This window comes from Halichoeres trimaculatus, unplaced genomic scaffold (genome assembly GCF_033239565.1).
Source record: "Halichoeres trimaculatus isolate MK-OKI-2021-1 unplaced genomic scaffold, fHalTri1.1 fHalTri1_scaffold_16, whole genome shotgun sequence".
In the NCBI taxonomy this organism is placed as follows: Eukaryota; Metazoa; Chordata; class Actinopteri; order Labriformes; family Labridae; genus Halichoeres; species Halichoeres trimaculatus.
The window spans coordinates 17,365,535-17,386,023 of record NW_027437194.1 but is presented as its reverse complement, the minus strand read 5'-3'; the positions used below and the strand labels follow the sequence as shown (position 1 = coordinate 17,386,023).

Below are 20,489 nucleotides of genomic sequence, written 5' to 3'. Positions count from 1 at the left end.
TAGAGTTGCCAGAGTTCCCACACTTCCCAGGTCAATGTTGATTGTTAGGTTGTATGTCTAGGGAACTTTCTGGAAAACCTTTATTATCAGACAGGACGCAGAATTTTCAACAAGAAAACGTTTATTACTGCAAAGACAAGTCACAAATTTTAAGAAAACAACACTAAGAAGCTAGCCTGAGCTGAGATCTGAAATATTCAGAAAACCAAACTACATGTGTCTTTAATAGTTTCTATAATCATCAATACGACACACTAAATGATAACGTCTTTATAAATATAAAAGTCCCCAAATTGTCCTTGTTTTTTGATGTAAAATACACAATACAAATCACCCTACACGCATTGGTTTGCTCGCCAAATTTAAGAGGAAAAACTGAATGGCACACGAAAAGAAAGTCACATGAAATCTGTGTGGATATATATTATATCAGATACTATACATTATTCAAAAGAAGCAGGAAAGGAAATCACAAAAGCACTTAAACCAAAAATATCTGATAAAATGTTCACCAAAAAGAACAAATCAAATAATTAAAACACAAATAAATAGACTTTTTTTTTTTTCAGATTTTCTTATTTACATATTTTTGTCAAGGGTGAAGAAAACGAAACAGAAACTCCCCAAATGCCACTGCTAAATGCCTGTGCTTGCATTAGAGCATGCTACAGCTGGCCATGACTCACTACACTGTCAAATGGCACTTGAAAAAAACATCCAAATACAAATCTCAAACAGGTCACAGCATTCAGGAAATATCATCTGATGAAAGATATCACGATCAGAAGAGAGCGTTTTCTACTTACAGTGACTCTCCTTGTCCAGTAACCAGTTCTGTACAATAAAAAGCTGTTTGCAGGTCATCTATCGCGTGTAAACTACAACATATGTGTGTGTGTTTGTGCTGCCACATCCAATAAATAATAAATAGTCCAGTTAGAACAGGTCTAAATGCTTCCTGTGCAGTGAAACGTCTGTTCTGATCGCCTCTATCTGTTGCCCACCAGAGACCCAATAGTCACCCAGGCTGTCTGCTCTGGCCAGGGCGAAGTTAAAGGCACTGGAGTCTGCTATGGGTCAGTGAAGCTGCCGTCACATCCACATGGAGAGGCATCTTTAACCTTTTTTTTCAGCTCCTATGACAAGTAAAAGAATAGCTTATGATTCTTCTTTTCTTCCTTTTTTTTTTCTTTTTTTTTCATTTTCTGGTTGGAGACAGGCTCATTTGCAAACAGCTGTTACAAAAACAATCTTTTCCACTTCAAAGACACAAAATTAAAGTACAATTGTGTTGGCAGCATTAACATCAGTCCAGTGTTCACCAGGCAGGTTTTGGAGATGCAGAAATGCTAAATCACTGGCTGGCACATCAAGGAAAACTATAAAAGGGGGAAAATAAAAAAAAATAAGAAAGAGAAAGAAAAAAAATCTGAAATCGTTTCCAGCAGCACATGGGAGGCGTGCAAAACCAGAAAGCACTTATGATTCTAAAGCACACATTTAAAGAAACATTTCATTTTTACTTCAGGCACAAAATTATACAAGTTTACATCTACAAAGTTGTTTCTTTATGTGACAACGGTGCTGAGATTCATATTTATAAAAGGAGAAATAAGAAAAAGCATAAGGCAAAACCTTCATTTCTTACCCGTACCCTCTTTACAGATTACAGATGTTTAAACCATAACCAGGGGCTTGAAATTTTCCATCAATCTTTTTTTTTCCCAATCACAGTTTCATTACTTTCTCTGTACTTGTGTGCGATAGTTTAGAACCAAGAGTCAGGGAGTACTCCATCATGGGGGTTCATCACGGTCACAGACTTTTGTAAACAAAAAGCCTCAGGACTTCAACTTCCAGCTACTTTAAGTTCATTGACCTTTTCTAGCAGACTTTTCCAACTGTCCTTTAGAGAAACAATAAGAAAGCCAGACGTCTGGAAAAAGACATGATGAGTCTGGAGGATGAGTGTAAGGCAACACTATGGGATATGTACGGTACATTTAGATAAGGGAGGAATTGGTCTTTTGGTCCTTTGAGGATATACAGAGTGTCCTGGAAACTTTAACGGAATATTTATGAACATTCTAGATATAATGTTTATAAATCTGCCAGTTTAAAAATCATTTAAACCCTTTATTCAATTGAAAACAATGTAAAAACATCAATTTTATAGTCATATGCATTTATGCCAGCAAACGCCTCAAAACAATTGGGGAAAGAGTTGCAGTGACAGATGTTTTTGAGCCTATGCAGTGACTTCCACTACAGAGCCATAACACTTCTTAATGCACTGCTGCCCAAAGGCCTGAAGATGACAATTCTCACTTTGAACAACATTACTCAGAAATTATTAACTGTTAAGAGACTCAGCCTGATTGGAACCCCCCCATATAATACCCCGTTATAATGCTAACCTGTTACAATTTACCTAATTTGATGGGAGATGTTCCTTCAGGTGTTTTTTTTAACTTTTACACAACTTTTACAATGTTTTGTTGCTCCAGTCCAAACACTTTATATGTGTTGCTGACTTTAAATCTAAGACATTTTTACAGTTTTTACACCTGTTTTTTTTTTACACTTAATTTAAAAAAAGGGTTAAATAATTTCAAAACTGACATCTGTTATTATCAAAATTAAGAGTGTGTGTGTCAATCCCCTTTAGAAGGAAGGAGCAGTCGATGATCTGACTCAGGGCAGGACCAATGACAGGACATTATCAAAAGAGATACTGAGCACCAGTCAGGGTTTAATTGGTAAATCTTACTATTTGATATTTTTCAGATTGTGCTGATTGATTGGAATAATCCTTGAAGTTTCCCTCCAGTTGTGGAGTGGCTCTACTCTCTTGGCTGCAGCATATGAAGGGACTCAGCTGGGCCTGGAAAAGGGGATTTAAGTCTTTTTAATTTTATCTTTTTATCAAGTCACTTGATAATTTTTATTTTATTTTATTTTATTTTTTTTTAAGTTTTTTAAATATCAGTTTTTGGTTGTATGCCTTTGCGAAATTTGAAAAAATAAAAAAATAAAATAAAATAATAACAGTAATTAAAAAGAAAACGTACAAAATGTAGTTACAGTTCATTCTGTGGACATTAGGTTCTGCTTCTTAAGACTGGTACAGGGGAAAAGTGTGTGTTTTTTTTTCTTTTTATCATCATAACGGCTTTTAAAAAGTTAACGTTTCCTTGAGACTCTCATCTATGCCACTGGATTTTGATTCTAGCAACTGTACCGAGCTAAAGAACATTAAAAGAGAATTGCAGTTTAACGGGACGGGCAGACAATGATGCTTAGCAAACACAATATTCTGTGGGTGTCATGTCAGAGTAAAAGCAGGGAAGTTGTCTGGATGGAGGCAGTTAGAAGCTAAGCGTGTGTCTCCTCTCCTTCAGATTAAACTTCCTCTGTTGATGTCAGAGGATCAGAGGTTTTAGACAAAGAGCTGGACTAGTAGCCTCCTGCAGAGGTAACTGGGGTTCTAACCCTGACGCCTGTATATTTTTAGTGCCTGAAGGGATTCATAATTTAGTATTCAACCCTTAAACACAAGGTATACATTGTCAACCCCTTTTCAATAATCCCACCAAAAAACAAACACAAATGATCAAAGCATCCAGTCCTCTTGTACAGTGGTTCTGCTCTTTCCAGTGGTATAATTCACAATTCATAATCAGGACCCATAACAGCCTTCAATGGGTGAAAATCTTAACTGAAAACAAAATAAATATCAATAAATAAACAATTCCTTGCACAAACCGTTTGATCCTTCCACCGAGCATGAGATAAAGAACAAAGTAAAAATATTTTAGTCACAAAACATTCCTGTTTTCGAGGATTAATCTCACTTTTCTTCACAATATAGAAGGCGAGCACAGTTCAAGTATAGCTGGAGTCCAACCAATAAGAAGTTAGTTCCTGTGCCTTCCCCATTTCACAGTCTAAAATGAACAAATACAGAGGAGCTACAAAAAAAAACCACATAGAAACTATCAGATCGACCACATAGAAAGCAACAAATATATGTGGTGTATCATCATCATCATCATCATATATACTATACATATATATATTCATTTATATATATATCTATATCTCTTTGAATATCACAAAATATCTACTTTTGGTTCGCTGTACAAAGATGATCTTTAAACAGGGAACTAAAAGGATGAAAGCATTCGATGGGGTAAATCTGAAGTGAAAATATTTCAGAGGTGAGAGAAAAGCGATGCAGATTTTCTCTGTCATGTGTAGATTTGTGCGGTACAGTGGTGTGTGAGTGTGTGTGAGAGTGTGTGCAATAAGATTTGGTGACTGTGCTGCACGCGTTAAAAGGGCTGGCACCACTGGTTTGAGGTAGGGTGACTAATGGATGTGTTTCACCAACAAACACGCACGCACGCCAACACACAGACAGACACGCAGGCTTATGTACACATCAAAAAGAGATGCAGCAGATCGATCATTCATACACACACACACACACACACACACACACACACACACATACATACAAAGGCTAATGCGAGAATAGACCTCAGGAGGGCAGAGTGAGGGCAGGAGCAAGGCTAAAAAGACCACGATTCATACGTAATAAGCTCAGTAGAGCTGATCCAGAGGAAACAACAGGTGAGTGTGTGCCTGCATCCCTTGGTCTCGACACTGATGAGCCTGCCCAAATCCAGCCACAAGTCACCAGACAGCCAACATGTGTGGCTGGGCTCTCTGCAGCACACAGTCAGGACTACAAGGACAGCTGCATTGTAAGGATAAGGCACTATGATGAAGCCGAGGTACATAAAATCCCTGACATTCCTTCTGCTCTGCGACATGGCACTGTGGGACAGCAAAAAGCTGGAGGGCGGCCTCAACGGCTCACACTCAGCTTCCTCTAGGTGGTTTGTTTTTGGTCCTTCTTGAACTTAAGAAATTTCATCAAGACACAGAAAAAAGAAAAAAAAAGTCTACTGAGTTGTTTGACAGTGACAGCTGGTCATGAAAACTGCACAACAGAACATCATAAATAAAAAGAAAAGGCAAGCGTTATGCACAGAGTGCATAGAAAAGCTAGCACTGATAAAGTGTTTTTTTGTACAGCCGGTCTTCTCAATCTCATCTCTATTTACACACAAGTAGCAGCACACACATTTTTAGGGTTACTTCCTCTGTGGCTAAAATCTAAAAGTAGCTCGCTATCGACTCAAACAAGACAGAACTTCTCCAGGATCCTTTGTACAAACACAGAAAGTTGTCCCTTTGTCTCTTTTAGCTACAAAATTCGGTTCAGCCAAAGCAAAGGTTGGAATGCACGTGGTAGAAAACTGTACGTAAAAAAGAGGAAATCAAAACAAAGACAACGATAGCACCATGAGTTTTAGGAAACACAAACTGAAAGGAAAGCAAAAGTATTTACATAAGCAAAGGTCTCGATGACTTTGCCCTGCTGGGACTAGTGACGTGGATTTGAGCTCTGAGACATCAGTAGTTTGAAGGTTACCCTTCAAAATGAAATCTGTCTTCACAGACAGACAGAGGCATTAGGTCGTGCCTAGGCAGGAAACATTTCAGGGTTAAATTCGTCCTTCTCCTCCAGCTGCTGCACAGACTAAAGGGGTGACAACACATCCAGAGGCTGAGCAGTCTGACACTGACAGCAGAGTATCATCACTTCAGCGATCTCCCTCCACTGACCGAGCATAGAGTTATAGGAGAGCGTGTCCACACAAGTGCACACAGACAAAATGCATGAGAGACGGAAACATCTAGACTTACAGACAGAGAGATATGTGAAGGGAGATAGAGAAAGAGAGAGCACAAACAGGTTGGAGCCTCGTGTTAGACCCTCAAACTGAGGCGTAGGTGTTTCCTGTGGCACTGCAGTGACGGATGGTGGGAGTACCAGAAGTAGGGGTGAGGATGTGCTCACTGTGGTCCTGTGGGGGCTGAGGGAGCGAGTGGTGGATGCTTGGCTGGACAACGCCAACCACAGGATGGGACCCGTCCTCCAGAGCCCCGACCTGGATCACCTGGATGACCTCATGCTCCAACTTCTCTCGTTTGGCAAGGGGCTCCCCAGAATCCTCTGGATCCTCCTCCAAGTCACTGTCCATCCCACTCGTTTCATCTAGACAGAAGAAGGAAAAATTCAAAATGAGATGAAACTTTTAAACCTAAATAACTTTTTTAAAACTCTGAACTCCTCTCATGTTTGCAGAGCTTCTGCTACTAGTGATGATTACCTCCGCCAAGGAGGTTATGTTTTTGGGAGAGTTTGTCTGTTTGTTTGTCTGTGAACGACGTAACTCAAAAAGTAACAAACGGGTCTTGATGACATTTTCAGGAAATGTTCAAAATGGGATAAAGGAAAAGTGATTAAATTTTGTAGGTGATCTGGATCACCGTCTGAATCCAGGATTTTTTTTTAAGGATTCTTTATTAGTGTGAGATAGGGCCGTTTTTACCACATGTGTATATAACTCCATGATAAATGGTCGGATTGCTTTGCAAAGCAATACAAGACAAGGTCACCATAATTTCTGACAGATGTAAAAGTAGGTTCCAGATCCTGGCAATATTCTGGATACTAAGCTCCAGAATATGTAATATGTACTGGGTCATCATGATATTTAACATCGTCAGGTAACAAATTGTCACACGAACCTGAGACCAATACCAAATTGTAGCAGACAGTCTGCTGAAAGGGAGTATAACATTAAAGTAGGACTAAAGTGTTGCTTGACAATCACATTATACTTGGCGGAAGTCTGCACTCTCTGAGTGCTTTTCTAGTTTTACTTTTGTTAATTGAGCTTCTCAAAAAAGTTGCACTTTAAAAAAATGCCTAACATCCATACTTTGACACCTACCTTTATCAATGTTAGAGAGAGACAAGGTGTTGAGGCTATCGAACTGAAAAACATTAAAAGCTTTCATTAGCAGACTGAACACAGAGATAATTTCCCATGACACACAGAGTTTTCATCACAAATGGAAAAACAGCAAGATAAAAACGTTAATATGCAGTCCTACCTCTCCCATGACACCAATAGGTGTCTCTCCAGTAGCCTGAGCCACCCGATGCTCCACTAGGTAGAACATGTACTCGTCATACAGCAGGCGAATCAGGTGGAAGGAACCAAAGCTGGCCGCACTGCGAAGAGTCAGGTCTCTGATCACCATCGAGCTGCAGAAGCAGAAAACATCATGAAGGTTTGTCACCTCCAGAACAGCCCTTTAACACTCAGGGATCACTTTCAGTTACAGATTTCATTCAGACCTGTAGAAGGACCACTTCAGCAGGAACTGTCGGGCCGCCCTGGGAAAGCCGGGCCGATGTTCGTAAGGCTTGAGCACCTGAGTGACCACGTTGTCTAGCCAAGCTGCCCACTGCTCCAGAGAGCTCTGCTGCTGCAGGGTGGCCTTGAAGTCCTGCTCCAAGTGCTGAACCACACCCTCCTCGCACTGGCACACCCATGATGCCTGCTCCTGTAGAACAACACAGACGCAGATCTTAAAGTAAGAGGGGCAGTGGGGACTGTCTGGAAAAGCTGGTGTATTGACAACCTGGAGGTGAATTCTGCAGACTAGAAGCAGGGTGTTCAGCAAAGTTCTCACAGGGACCTCAAAATTTGTGTAGAAGTAAAAACAAAGGAGTGACAAAATCACTCTTGTTCGCACTCTTCTTACCTGAACGTTGGCAAAGTCAACACGGTTAAGATCACTCAGCATCTGGTTGATCTGTGATGTGTTTTGCAACACAGCACGTGCCGCCTGAGCCAGGTGGTTCAGAGATGTGTATCTGCGCAGTGTTTGCGCAAAGGCACTGACAGCGGCAATCTGAGACAAGAGAGCACACAGAAGCCGTCAGACACTATGAAGATCTTTAGCTTTTGTCAAACAACTGATTTAAAAGATAAAAAAACGTTTTACCTTGGTCTGGATCATTCTCTGTGGAATGGCATTCATGGCATTATTGAGCCAACCTTCCAGGCTTTTGGCAAAGTTGCGAATGGCTTGAGTCAAGGCACCTGCAAACAGACAACAAAGGATTATAAAACGAAGTAGTTACTGTGATTATGTCGATTTTAGTTGAGTCAATGGCTGTTTCTCACTGGGAATGGGTCTCAGGACATCAGGAATGAGGATCTCCACAAGAGCCTGGTACATCAGATGGTCGCAGGTGCTCATCCATTTGAGCACAGCCTCGTTTCTGCACAGCACCAGCAGCTGTGCGCGAGGGAGCCGAGCTTCGATCTCACTTATGCTGCTGAAAAAACAAACACAAGACTCTGAGAGCTGCCAGATCATCAGGGAAATGCTAAAATTCAAACATACAAAAGGTCTGAATTCCACAAATTCTTCAGGAGCTCACCTGTTCTCTGTAATGGTGGCATCCTCAACAGACTCAGGAGGAGAATAACGCCAGAATGTCTGCCATAGTTTCTCAATCAGACTGAACTGGAGGTTGACGACAACATCCAGGATAGCCTAAAACAAAAGTAGAGTTTATGAAATCAAATCTGTTGACAGCGAGGGTGTGATAGTGTGAGGAACACAAGGAGCTATATTTATCATTTTCTGAGAGTTTAATTAGAAGAAGAAGGCAATAAGTAATGGGTCAGCGCCTGTGGGAGACCCAATCCCTCGTCTGTCAGACATTAGTGGAGCTGTGATTGAAGAGTGGAGACGAAAGATGAAGAGAAAAATCTGTTCCAGAATACCAGCAGCTGGCATTTACAAATCTCTGTCACAATATGCACACATGACCTTTCCCAGAGTTTCCCCGCTCGGATTCCTGCCAAACTTTTAATCAGCATCCTTTTTTGAAACCTGCAAAACTTCTGCTCAGTATTATTACTGAACTGACCTTTTCTCATTAAAAAAAGCTTATGTGAGATTAAACTGTTAAGTTGTCCTAATAAAGGCTGAAGGATTGAGCTGTCTGTATGGATGTTGGATTGATTTAGTGCATCCCCTCACCTCACAGTGCTCTCTGTAAAGGGACTGGAGAGCTTTCACATCCTCCGAGCTGATGTTCTCTGTATTGCTCTGTCCCAGGTCCAGCTCCACAAAGTCAGGGAGCTCTCGTGATGCATCTGTTTGTTAAAGGAAAAGTGACATTAATGACTTAGAGATGCTCAAAAAAACAAACTCAGCAACAAAAGAAATCTCTGGTTTATTGAAGAGGATCAGCTGACTGACCCAGGAACTGCTGGTGGTGTTGGCTCTGTGCGATCACCGTCTGCTCTGCTGCACCAGGATGGAGCTGACCTCCACCTGAGTAATTCTCTCCAGAGCAGCTGTCTAACTTCTGCACTGGTTTGAACCTTAAACACAAAGCTCACGTCAGTGTCTTTGGATTAAAAAACATAACGAGTGTTGCACATGTTGGATGTTAGGGCACCTTTGTTTCTGCTGAACAGGCTGCTGTCTGAGGGCCATGTACTGCATGTCTTCTTGGAGTCTGTTGAGTGGGGAGTCTGGTTTCACTCGTATACCATAGTAATGATATTTGGAGTTCCCTCTACAAGACAGAAAGAATGCCAGTCATACTGATGCTGATTAGCTGCTAAAAGTACAACTTCCTGGACAGAAATTCTAAAAAATGAAAATAACCTCGTCCCGAGGCGTCTTGTACGGAGTCCCATGAAGATGGAGCGGATGAGTTTGCCAAAAGAAGCTGCGTTTACAGGGTCCAGTTTCTGCTCCTGGCAGTGGCGCAGATAATGATTGTAGAGGGTGGATCGTGGTAGACTTACGCCCTCTGCTGTCTCATAGTTGTCCAACAGCCACTGAAGCTACATGAGAAAACACATTTTTCCTTCACTCAGGAGACTCACACTGGTCCAAAACACCAGCTCTCTGACTGAAAGTCTAACCCTGATGCTGCAGCATCACACCTCTGCAGCTGCATTTCTATAGCAACAAGTGAATTTAAACAAACACTTTGAATAGAGCAAAATCAAAATAGCAAGGGTTACAAAAAATGGACAGCAGTTGAAGGAGGAAGAACAGCAAAAGAGTCGAGTTGAAGCGAGGGCAAGCATTTGTTAAAAAGCAACTTACATGGCTGTTGAGCAGCGAGCTTCTCTGACTCGATAAACCTTCAGATTTTTGGAGCGTCTCAATCGCCATTTCAATCTGATAAACCATGAAGCACAGGAGAACAAAATGTAAGAGCAGGAAACCAAAATGAAAGAAGGAAAAGTAAAGAGTTTGTGACGAAACAATAGTCGCCACGAGCAAAAAATAAAGAGAGTCAGGAAAGAAAGCACCACTACACCCAAGCAGAGCAGGACAACGCGTCATTTAAGGAAACCCTGCCTAGCTGAAAAATGGAGACTTGGGTAAATAAATCAGTTGTGGCTGCATATCAGACAAATAGATTCCTCCAGCACAGATTTATGTGCGAAGACAATTTTGTTACACCTGATGTTATGTTTGCATGTGAATTCTTTGGTAACGCTATTTCACATTATGAGGCACATGTCTTATGTCTCATTACTCCTCAATAATAAAAACAAAAGGTAAATTTCTTGGTCCAGTTTCTCTTTTTTAAGAACAACACTCAGCAAAAAAAAGCAACTCTCTCCTGCTGTGTCATTATTGGATCTGCAGAAGCACATTCCCAAAACTGTTCCTCCACACCGGCGAGTAAAAACTACAGCCAGTTTAGGCTGGGATGGAAATAAAGCCCTGTATTAGCATTAAATATTAATGGTTACAATGAGAACAATGCTGGCAGTAGTTGGATCACAACAGAGCTCAGGCCCTGCCTGCATAAAGCACTGCATACATTAGCAAAGGATTATCGTGACAGAGATATTAAATGTGCCCCACACCAAGTTGCATCTCTATAACGTGGCACAGCAAAAGATGAAGAGACTCTTCTTACAAGGAAAAGGGGAGGGTCAGTGACTTACAGTAGCCGGGGAAGCTCGTGCAGTCTGGGTAGCCTGGTGAGCTCCAGTGTTGTCCATGATGTAAGCCCCCGGACTGCTGCTGATTACCTGACCCCCCGCCAGGTTCATGTTCATCCCCCCACTGCCCCCTCCTCCGTTATGGGTCATGCCATGAGATGTCACCACAGTGGACACTTGAGATGAGCTGCCCTGCGTGTCGAAGTAGCTCCCTCCGCTGTTCTGGCTGTACAGCTGCGGCTCTGAGTACGAGTAGGTTCTTCTGTTTGGAGGAAGTTAACACTTGGTCAGTGCAGACACAACTCATATTTTCTTAACATGTCATAACTTGTATAATTACAATAATTAATTTATGACTAAATGCCTCTCTGAAGGCGCTTCGACTCAAGCCATTCACAGCCTGGGTTGGTTCATTCATTCATGAATGGTCAAATAAAACCCAGTACAAATAGTCTAAATGCAGGGTTCTTGCACTATTTAAAAAGTCAAATTTATTGCTTTTTAAGACATTTTTAAGACCAAAACAAAAATAATTTAAAATCCCAAAATTTCATTATGACAACAAAAAAAGTCAATTTATTTGCTGTAAATTAACAGTTACCATTTTCTCTTTTGTCTACCATTTTTTTTTACGATTGTGATGCAGAAAAGGGCCAACATAACATACAAAACAGGATATACTAAAGTTGCATTATGGTAAACAACACATTGCATTGCACTTAACCCTTGTATTGGTTAAGTTAGAAAGCTGCCTAAGTCTTTAGTGTTAGCGAGTCAATTTTGACCCGTGGTTAAACTTAGCTTGTTTATACTTAAAAAACAACAGCTAACACCCAGTATTGCTTTTCACCTCATAGCTAACTTATTATGTATCTAAATCACTTTTTATTTCCTACAGTGAAGACCATGGGTAAGCACATTATGCAAGTCTTAAAGACTTATAATACAGCACACCTACCAAAAAGTTAGTTGTGTTCTTTGTTTTTAACCATACATTATTAACAATAGAAACATTTGTGGTGTCGTGGGTCAAAACTGACCCGTATGGATTTATGTTAGAGGGATGGCAAAAAAACTTTTTTTTTTCATTAAACCAACTCTTTTTACTCACAATAGCAAGTGCAAATTGAAAATGAACTCACAAGTTGTGTTTGCGTGTATGTATGTGTGTGTGCGTGCGTGTGTTTGTGGGGTGGGACCATGAACTGAATACTGAAAAGCATCACTGCACCATCACTAATCACACTCCCAGCTAACTCTCCTACTGCAATTTAATTAGTGAAACAAATCGCAACAAATACACACCATTACACCATTACAAACACATTAGAAGTTTTATGGCAGGTCATAGTGCTTTGCCATCTGCATTAAACGCACCATCTGGAAATTTAATACCTACAGCAAATTTATGGTAAATTTAAGACAGTTTAGGATCTTAATTTCCCAGATTTTAATTTCAGACATTTTAAGACTTTTTAAGGACCCGAGGGGAACCCTGTAAATGTTGTGCTGACTTCTTCAGATGAAATCAGTGTTGCTCTAACAGTAAACAGTCGTCATGATGAGGCTTCAGCACGAGTCATGATTGTACTGTAATTGAAAGTTTTACAAAAAAGCAGAATAACATAAAGTCACCGAGAAAGGAAGAGTCTGAACTAAAGCACTTCATGACACAGGATGATTGTTTCTCTGTGGGATCTTGTTTTTAATAAGCAACCTTTTATCTGTACTTGGTTAAAGTGATACTCTTTTATGCATGCTAACTCAGCCTCTCTGAAAATGCTGGAAACACATCACTGTGTTTTGTATGAAACAGCAGGTTTATCTTTGTTTTACAACAGAAGAATGGAGCATTAGTTTGTTTTTCTTTACAAGGCCGTACTGAATGATGTGCTGTCTTACTTATGCTCTTTACTGACTACTAAATTTGTCACTGTAACCTTCTGTCCAACATACAGATCTGGTTAGTGATTGATGTAATGATTACTTGTTTTTATCTCATCAATTTTGTGCTAAATTGTAAAATTCTGTGAAAAACAAACAAAAATAAATAATATATATAAAATAAATAAATATATATGTGTGTGTATGTGTAAAACTACTGAATGAGCTGAAAGCTGTAACCTTTTTTCCCCCTCTTTTTCCATACTTGTAATCTTTGGATAACTGATTTAAGAGCCAGACTAAGGTCAGTAAGGGGCCTGACTAATCAGTAATCACAGCAATGTTTTAATTAGCTTTAACAATCTGTGCCCACTTGAAATAAGAGTAATCATAACTACGTTTGGTTTCTTAAGAGTAATAATACTAATGAAAGATATCTAATGACTTTATATGTTAACAATAGACTACAAGTTCAGTACTGTTGTATGCAGGCAGTTAAAGGCGTCAAATATTGACATAAGAAAAAATGGATTTTTTTCATTTTGTGAAACAGCCCTTTATGAAACATGTTTCTCTCATACTTGGCTCATTATGCAGGGTTTGAGTCCAACTCAGAAGATTTTCTTTGTGCAAACACTGTCTGATGTTTGTGTCCACGCATGTACTTGTGAGTATGTGTGTTATCACAGAAACAGTGTGGGCTTGTTAGTGCCCCGTAACCCCATTCCTCACACCCAGGGGACCCCTGACACAGCATCAACACTTGACACAAGCCCACTTCTGGACATTTCCAGGTGACCGAGCTCAATCAATTCCTTACAATCCAACCTACTGGAAAAGACAGCTGCAACACCAAAAACTGGACACACTTCCACCAGCATCATGTGCTTGTGACATAAATGAATGTGTGAAGAGACTCAAGTGGAGTCAGGCAAGCTGCAGGGCCACAGGACTAATATGTATGTGAAGTGGTACAAGAGCAGAGCTTGGGAACAGACTGTTAGACTGACTCACATGTTGCCATTGGTGTACACGCCACTGTTTTCCTCCACATACTGCACCTGTGCTGGGTAAACATGCTGAACCTGTTGAACAGTCTGGGCCTGGCAGGGGAAGATTGAAAGAGTTGCACGTAAGTGTCATGGATTAAAGTCACATATGATGATCAAACAGAATGGCGCGCGCATGTTGAAGCTGGTTGTACCTGTTGCTGGACAGGCACCTGCTGGGCGGAGCCAGTAGGCTGGACAGGCACGGTGGTCTGAAGAGGGACAGTGGAGGTGGAGTCAGCGCCTGCCTCAGGGGTCTGCATGGCGCCTGAACAAGGAAACAGAAATAATGTCTTACAGTGAAACAGTGATAGTGGAAAAGTGATAAAATCACCCTCTGGAAGCAACTGCACCAGCATATAGCCTTAAAAACAAATCTATCAAATTACATATGTGAAGATTTGCATAGAGGAAAATAAATCTGCATGATGTGTTTTTCCAGAGACATAAAACAAGCCTAAATGAGAAACTGATCTTCACATAATTAAAGACACTATTTTAACAACAGACCCTTTTCTGTTTCACCCAAATCAGTGTGACCAAAGCTGCTTAGGAGTAACTCTACCCGAGCACTCGCTCCTGCCCTGTGGTACTCGATGTACCGAGAGCCTCGTGCATCAGCGACACATGGTCTTGTCACCATGTTCACAGCCATAAAACAAGTTAATATTTAACTGACTCCAAATAGATGCTGCCTCTGGTCGCTGCAGCAGCCTGCAATTTCACCAGTTTAACGTCGCTGAAGACTTAAGGTCTCAGATCAGAGGAGGGAAAGAGACAGATCACCAAAAAAAGAAAAAAAAAGTCAAGCTGTGCACGCTGATTCAGGTGGAAGTAAGCAACTTTAGGAGTGTGGAGTGTGTTAGGACACACCTCATTTATTGAACCTGTGTTTGTGAGTTAATAATAGTACGAGCATCACCCTTACTTCGCAGGGAAGGCCGTCCCCCCTCCCCATCACAACTCCCATAAACAAACCTCTCTTGGTTAATTAAGCTGGGTCTCCTAACAGCTTCACATCTCTTGAGGGAAGGCCTGCCCCTTCCTTTTATCTTTAATATCACAATGGCCTGTTTCTTGGGATGAAGGCTTCATTTTAGAGAAGATGAATTTCAAACTGGCTATAGAAATTTCAGTCAGTCTCTTGTTTTTGGAAAATATGCTTTTCCTCTGCAGGGGCACGGCGATTCATTGACACAAAGGCTTCTGCTTTAGTGTGCCTATTTTCCAACATTCAGGGAGGGGGATAGGTGCTTGTATCACCTCTACCAGAGATGGGAAAATAAAGTGCTACCCAGCCAAACTATTCCCATTCTGCAATACCATGAGAAAAGATAACATGACTAGTGGTGTAAACATACTTTTACTGGTCAGAAAGATTAAAAAAATTCCCCCAAACACACAATTCTATTTTCCATTTGCCAAAAAACACTCAGGAGAAGAGATTTTGGTCGTATATTCCACCGAGCAGGTTCAAATCAGGTTGAAGTTTTCTGGCCTTCCTTGATCCCACCTAATGGAGGTACCAAAAAGAAACCCCCTGCATCACAACACACTCTTGTTGCCTCACCCCAACCCCCTCCACAAACACACACACCTCCTGCCTCACCATTCAGGCACTCCCTTGTGGCCCACTTAAATACTGTGCTCCACTGAGCAAGTGCAAGCCCCTACAAAGACACGGAGGAACAAAAGCCACCAAGGAGGGCAACATTTTGCCTCTGCGTTCGCTCCCCTCGGTGCCTCTTTGCTAAAATTACAGGCGGTAAATAGTAGAGGGGTTCGGAGGTTCTGCGATCGAGAGAAAAATAAAACAGGGGCGGGATCTGGGTGTCTGATGACCGGGAGTGATAAAGGTGAAAAGTCTGGAGGTAAAAATGTATCCACAAGCAATGCATGCAAACTGAGGCAAGACAGGAGCACAATAAGGAGCTACTACAGCAGAGGAACAGGTGGAGGGAGGTGTTGGAGGGGGCCTGAAGTGGGGGAAGGTATGCGAAGTGCAGTGTTTGGATAGACTGGGATGTTGCTCATTAATCAAATAAACGGTGCAAAACAAAAAAGTTATAATCTTTTGAAATGAATATCTTGGTTTTAATTCTGCGAAATGTCCCCGAAACATTTTGACATTTGTACGTCAGTGGTTCTAAATCCTGTGCATCTGTTTGCAGATAAAGATTATAAAAGTAAAAAACACAAGGCTATTTGGAGTCTCCTCTTTCATCAACAATAAACATTATTTCTGACCAGTTCGGACAAATGACAAACCAAATATTGTGCAATCTGCTAAGCCATGAAAATGGATGACTGAATAATTGAATTAATTGGCCCCTCTTTAAGTGATTGGAATTGTAACAGGATCTAGGCAGCAGGTGGCATGGTACTATTTCTGCTCTGCTGGACTACAGGTAAGTGGTAACACGATCTGATAACTCGCAGTTCCCGACATCCTGTTTGGTGTGTTTGTGTGCGCAGAGGGGCGTCTGTATACGGCTTTTTGGGGACAGCAGATCAATACATTTGCATTGTTTCAAGCTTCAACAACGGTCTACTCTTAACTTGTCGCTTCTGCTTGAACCACTTCCTTCCAATACATGATGCTACACATGAAAAGTTGTTTTCCTTTAATAGCTCACAGTATGCAATTAAACTGAAATCACATCTGAAGATGGAGACAGAAAATCTGAATTTTACTGACTTCCATTTCAATCACCTCACATGTGGACAGGCCGCAGCAGCGAGGAGTCTCATTACAATTAGAGGTGCACCTGTCCTCCACTCACCTCTTCACATACACAAAACACACACTTGTTTGCTCCCTTAGCGATAAATCAAGGGGCACAGCTGCACAGAAAACCCAGTGGATCTAAGAATAATTGTGATGCAACATCAAGAAACAAGTTTCCGCTTCTTCTACTACAAAACTCTTTACGATTAGTGTCCAAATTCAATGTTGCAACTTCAACAGACTGCAAGTAAAAAGTGAAACTACTTGGGGTTATAATTAATGAAGATAGTAAAGGAAATGTTCAGTTGTTCTACCTTTTGTCATGAAAGATGTTTTTTGGTCACTTGTTCTGTCACATGGCGTACTGACCACCTATCTGCTCAAATGCTGCTAAAAACCATCTAAGAAAATTTCAAACTGCACTAAACAGAGCACCCAGATTGGCTCTTCACTGTTCTTTTTGCACTGAGATTCATAAACAGCTGTCTCCTTGAGTGGTTTTAAATAGTTGGTTTTCTTATCTTTGTTTTGTTGTGTGGATCCTGGGAAGACAAGCAACCGCTTTGTGGTAGCCTGTGGGATTGCAATGGGAGGCATTATTTAGCAATTTGACTGTGCAAAATGATCCATCTGATATGACTGAATTTTAATCAAATAGATTTTTTAAGCATTTCATATTTTCCCTTTTCTGTGCAACCATCAAATCACATGATGAGCTACAACAATGAAAAATATGATCTTTAAACTGCTAATGTATAAGTATGTATAAACATGTCTCCCAGAAATTGTGGATAAATCTTAAAGTCTAACAATTCCTTGGCGGTAACATTTAATTTATAAATTAAAAAAAACACATGCTAATGAGTGAGTGTGTTTTGATTAAATAATTAAAAAAGCCACATCAGGGCAGGGGAAATAAAAAAAAAAACGTGACTTTATATATTTTATTTGGTCATCACTCAATAGGTGTTCAATACATTTTTATTTTAGATATTGTTGCTTATTTGTTTTTCTACCCCTAAAATTTTCCTTCACTTGAGATATTTTCTGATCAATTTTGTACTATTTTTTTTCTTAGTTCTTATTTGTGTAGGCCTGTTTTTGTGTTTATACTATCTCACTCAAGCTATTTATTTTATTATTAGTAGTTCTCATTTGACTCACTTTTTATTTATTCATACATCCACCTTGATATATTCTAAATTTGAAATTATACTAGTGCTTTTTTATAGGCAAATCTTCAAGAAATTGGTCGACATAATCATTATAATTAATCATAGATCTTTATATTTGGTGTATATATCTTTAAATAACTGTCTAAAACAAACAGCAACTGTTTGAATATGGACTTGAATTGTAAAGCTCGCATTTAGCTAACGAAAAGAAATCTTTACTAAAATAAAACGCAGGTGTTACATGTTTTAAAGCTGACCAAAGGAAAGCTTCGCCTTGTCTTATCAGATAGCTTATCAAAGTCATCCGAAGCCACAAAGAGGGCAGATGGAAAGCTAGCACAGCTATCTTGCCCCCCAAGACAAAAGGGAAAGTAATGGCTTAGCTATTGACAATAGCAGTTAGTCTGTGAAAACCACTTACATTACATTTTCCTTTTTGAGTAGTGTAACTCATTCTGCGCACACGACATGATTTTAGCCTCTTGTACCACAAACGTTCTGTATCACCGCAACATTAGCTCAAAAAAGGGGGATACCAACAGGCATTGTAAGAAGCTGGCGTTAGCAACCTAGCAACAACAGACACCTGCTCCTACTCCAGCTGACCAGCTAGCATCAGGGACTAGCCGAGACCGATGCTACAACACAGCGTGGTGAGTTTAGACAAACAAGTTGCACAGAAAAACGCCTTTTCTGCTAAAGTGACCATGTTAAGGTGAGTTTTAGCCATGAGGCACTCACAGCTAGCTCACACAGCTGTGGGTATCTACAGGCAACGTTAGCAATAAGGCTACCACGTCACAAAGAAACACCCTCGCTAGCAAACTACCACAGCTATCCACCAAGGCTTCATTCAGCTGCACAGAAACCTCCACCACAGCGGTTTTATCTCCTCTAAATGCATCCACAAAGCGACCGAGGAGTTGAATTAAGGCGTTAAGATAGCAAAACATGTTTCCAAACCTGAGCCGTGGACTGGTTGATGAGATGAGGATGGTGGAGGAGGTGGTAATGATGGAGCGAGAGGTTGTTGTTGGTGGGTTACAGTCGCCAGGACTACGGTGACTATGGCGCTGCCTCACTGGGCAACAGTTGCTATAAAACTCAACGGGAGCGCGCAACCTTAGCAGGCAGGTGGGAGGAGATTAAAGCGCATTTAATTCACTCTTTACGGAAATAAGATCACACCCAAAAATTCACACACTACATGTAAGCATGTGAGCCATGTAATAGTAATCTGATTTATGGGACTTTACAATGGTCAATATCATGCCTAAAGACATTCATTGACATATGGACCTTGTAGTGTATAAAGAATAGGGTGGGTCCAGGTAAATTAGGACATTAGATAAACTGGGACAGTTTAAGAAGACAACTCAGTGTTTCTGTTTTAAAAGGCAAACTCAAAAGAAGTTAATGCAGAACCCTTGCTTTGGAAGAAGGTGACTGTAATCACGTGAAAAAAGGTGACAGCACATGAGGGTGTGGCCAGCATCAAAGATACAAGGTAGAAAAAATGACATGTGCTTTATCATCTGCATACAATTTGAATGCAGTGATATATTGTTAAGAGAATTAAATACAAATTTAAATGATGTAATATATATATATATATATATATATATATATATATATATATATATATATATTAGAGCCCGACCGATTAATCAGTCGGGCCGATTAATCGGGCCGATTATACCTGTCACCGATTAATCAACATCGGCCAAAATGTAGCCGATTATAAAAAATTTTTGCTCCACGGAGATTCTGTCACTCCTGTTCCTGTGTGTCTGTGTGTTGGGCTGCACACTGCTCGAGTGCCCACCCCCTCCGTCCACCATTGTGTAATGTAAGACTATAGAATGGCGTTTTAATGACGTGTAAGCTGCTCATTGTGTGTTTATAGTTTGACTTCTTTATTTATTATTGTGTATACAACTTGTTCTTATTTATCATTGGTTTACACTATAGTTCTTATGTTGACAGTTTTATAATTTAAGTTCCTTGTTTTAATTTGAGTGTTCTGTCTCTGTCTTGAATCAGATGGGTATTATAATGATTTGTGATTATATACAGTATATATCCTGTGTATATCAATTAATTTATTATATATATCAGCCGATATATCGGATATTGGTCGATATATCGGATATCGGCTTTTTTTTGCCCCCAGTATCGGCCCCAAAAATCCCAAATCCCATATATATATATATATATATATATATATATATATATATATATATATATATATATATATATATATATATATATATATGATTTAATGCAAAGGTCTGCAGTAATGATATGTATTTCACTACAGCTAATAAACAGCAAAAAAGTCACAAAGAAATGATTTTGAGTCCACTTCATTAAAAGGTTAGGGCACGCTTATAAACAATACCTGTTCCTGAAAATATGATATCCATCTGACTTTTCTTTCCTTGTACTTTTTAGCTTCAATCTAGGACCTTCATCATTTAACAATAACTTATACATTGCTTTAGGAGAACCCCCATAATCACGATTAAGTTCACTCAGGTTATGACTAATGGCAAAGCTTTCAATTCTTTCACAGGTGATTACTTCCTGCTTCAATGATAGGCAGTTGACTTACATGGAGAATGACAGTGGAACTTATAGCACCATCTGGGTGTTGCCCTTTCTTTTGTTTCTCACCAATGAACACTTTCCTGTGGCTTATATCATGGAACACCAATAGGCCAATCCA

The 20,489-nt window shown here is 40.2% G+C and overlaps 1 protein-coding gene across 1 annotated transcript; it reads right to left on the bottom strand.

The window, feature by feature from the left end:
* Nucleotides 1-151: 151 nt before the first annotated feature.
* rfx3 (regulatory factor X, 3 (influences HLA class II expression)) lies at nucleotides 152-18,869 on the bottom strand. The gene is made up of 17 exons (XM_074690284.1): nucleotides 18,725-18,869; nucleotides 14,014-14,126; nucleotides 13,824-13,912; nucleotides 10,929-11,187; nucleotides 10,072-10,146; nucleotides 9,622-9,803; nucleotides 9,410-9,529; nucleotides 9,208-9,332; nucleotides 8,986-9,101; nucleotides 8,378-8,493; nucleotides 8,118-8,272; nucleotides 7,936-8,033; nucleotides 7,693-7,842; nucleotides 7,283-7,491; nucleotides 7,036-7,189; nucleotides 6,873-6,915; nucleotides 152-6,130 (listed from the first exon to the last, which is right to left on the bottom strand). The coding sequence occupies exons 2-17, from the start codon at nucleotides 14,119-14,121 to the stop codon at nucleotides 5,850-5,852; spliced, it is 2,280 nt and encodes a 759-aa protein (XP_074546385.1). The 5' UTR covers nucleotides 14,122-14,126; nucleotides 18,725-18,869; the 3' UTR covers nucleotides 152-5,849.
* Between the last annotated feature and the right edge of the window lie 1,620 nt (nucleotides 18,870-20,489).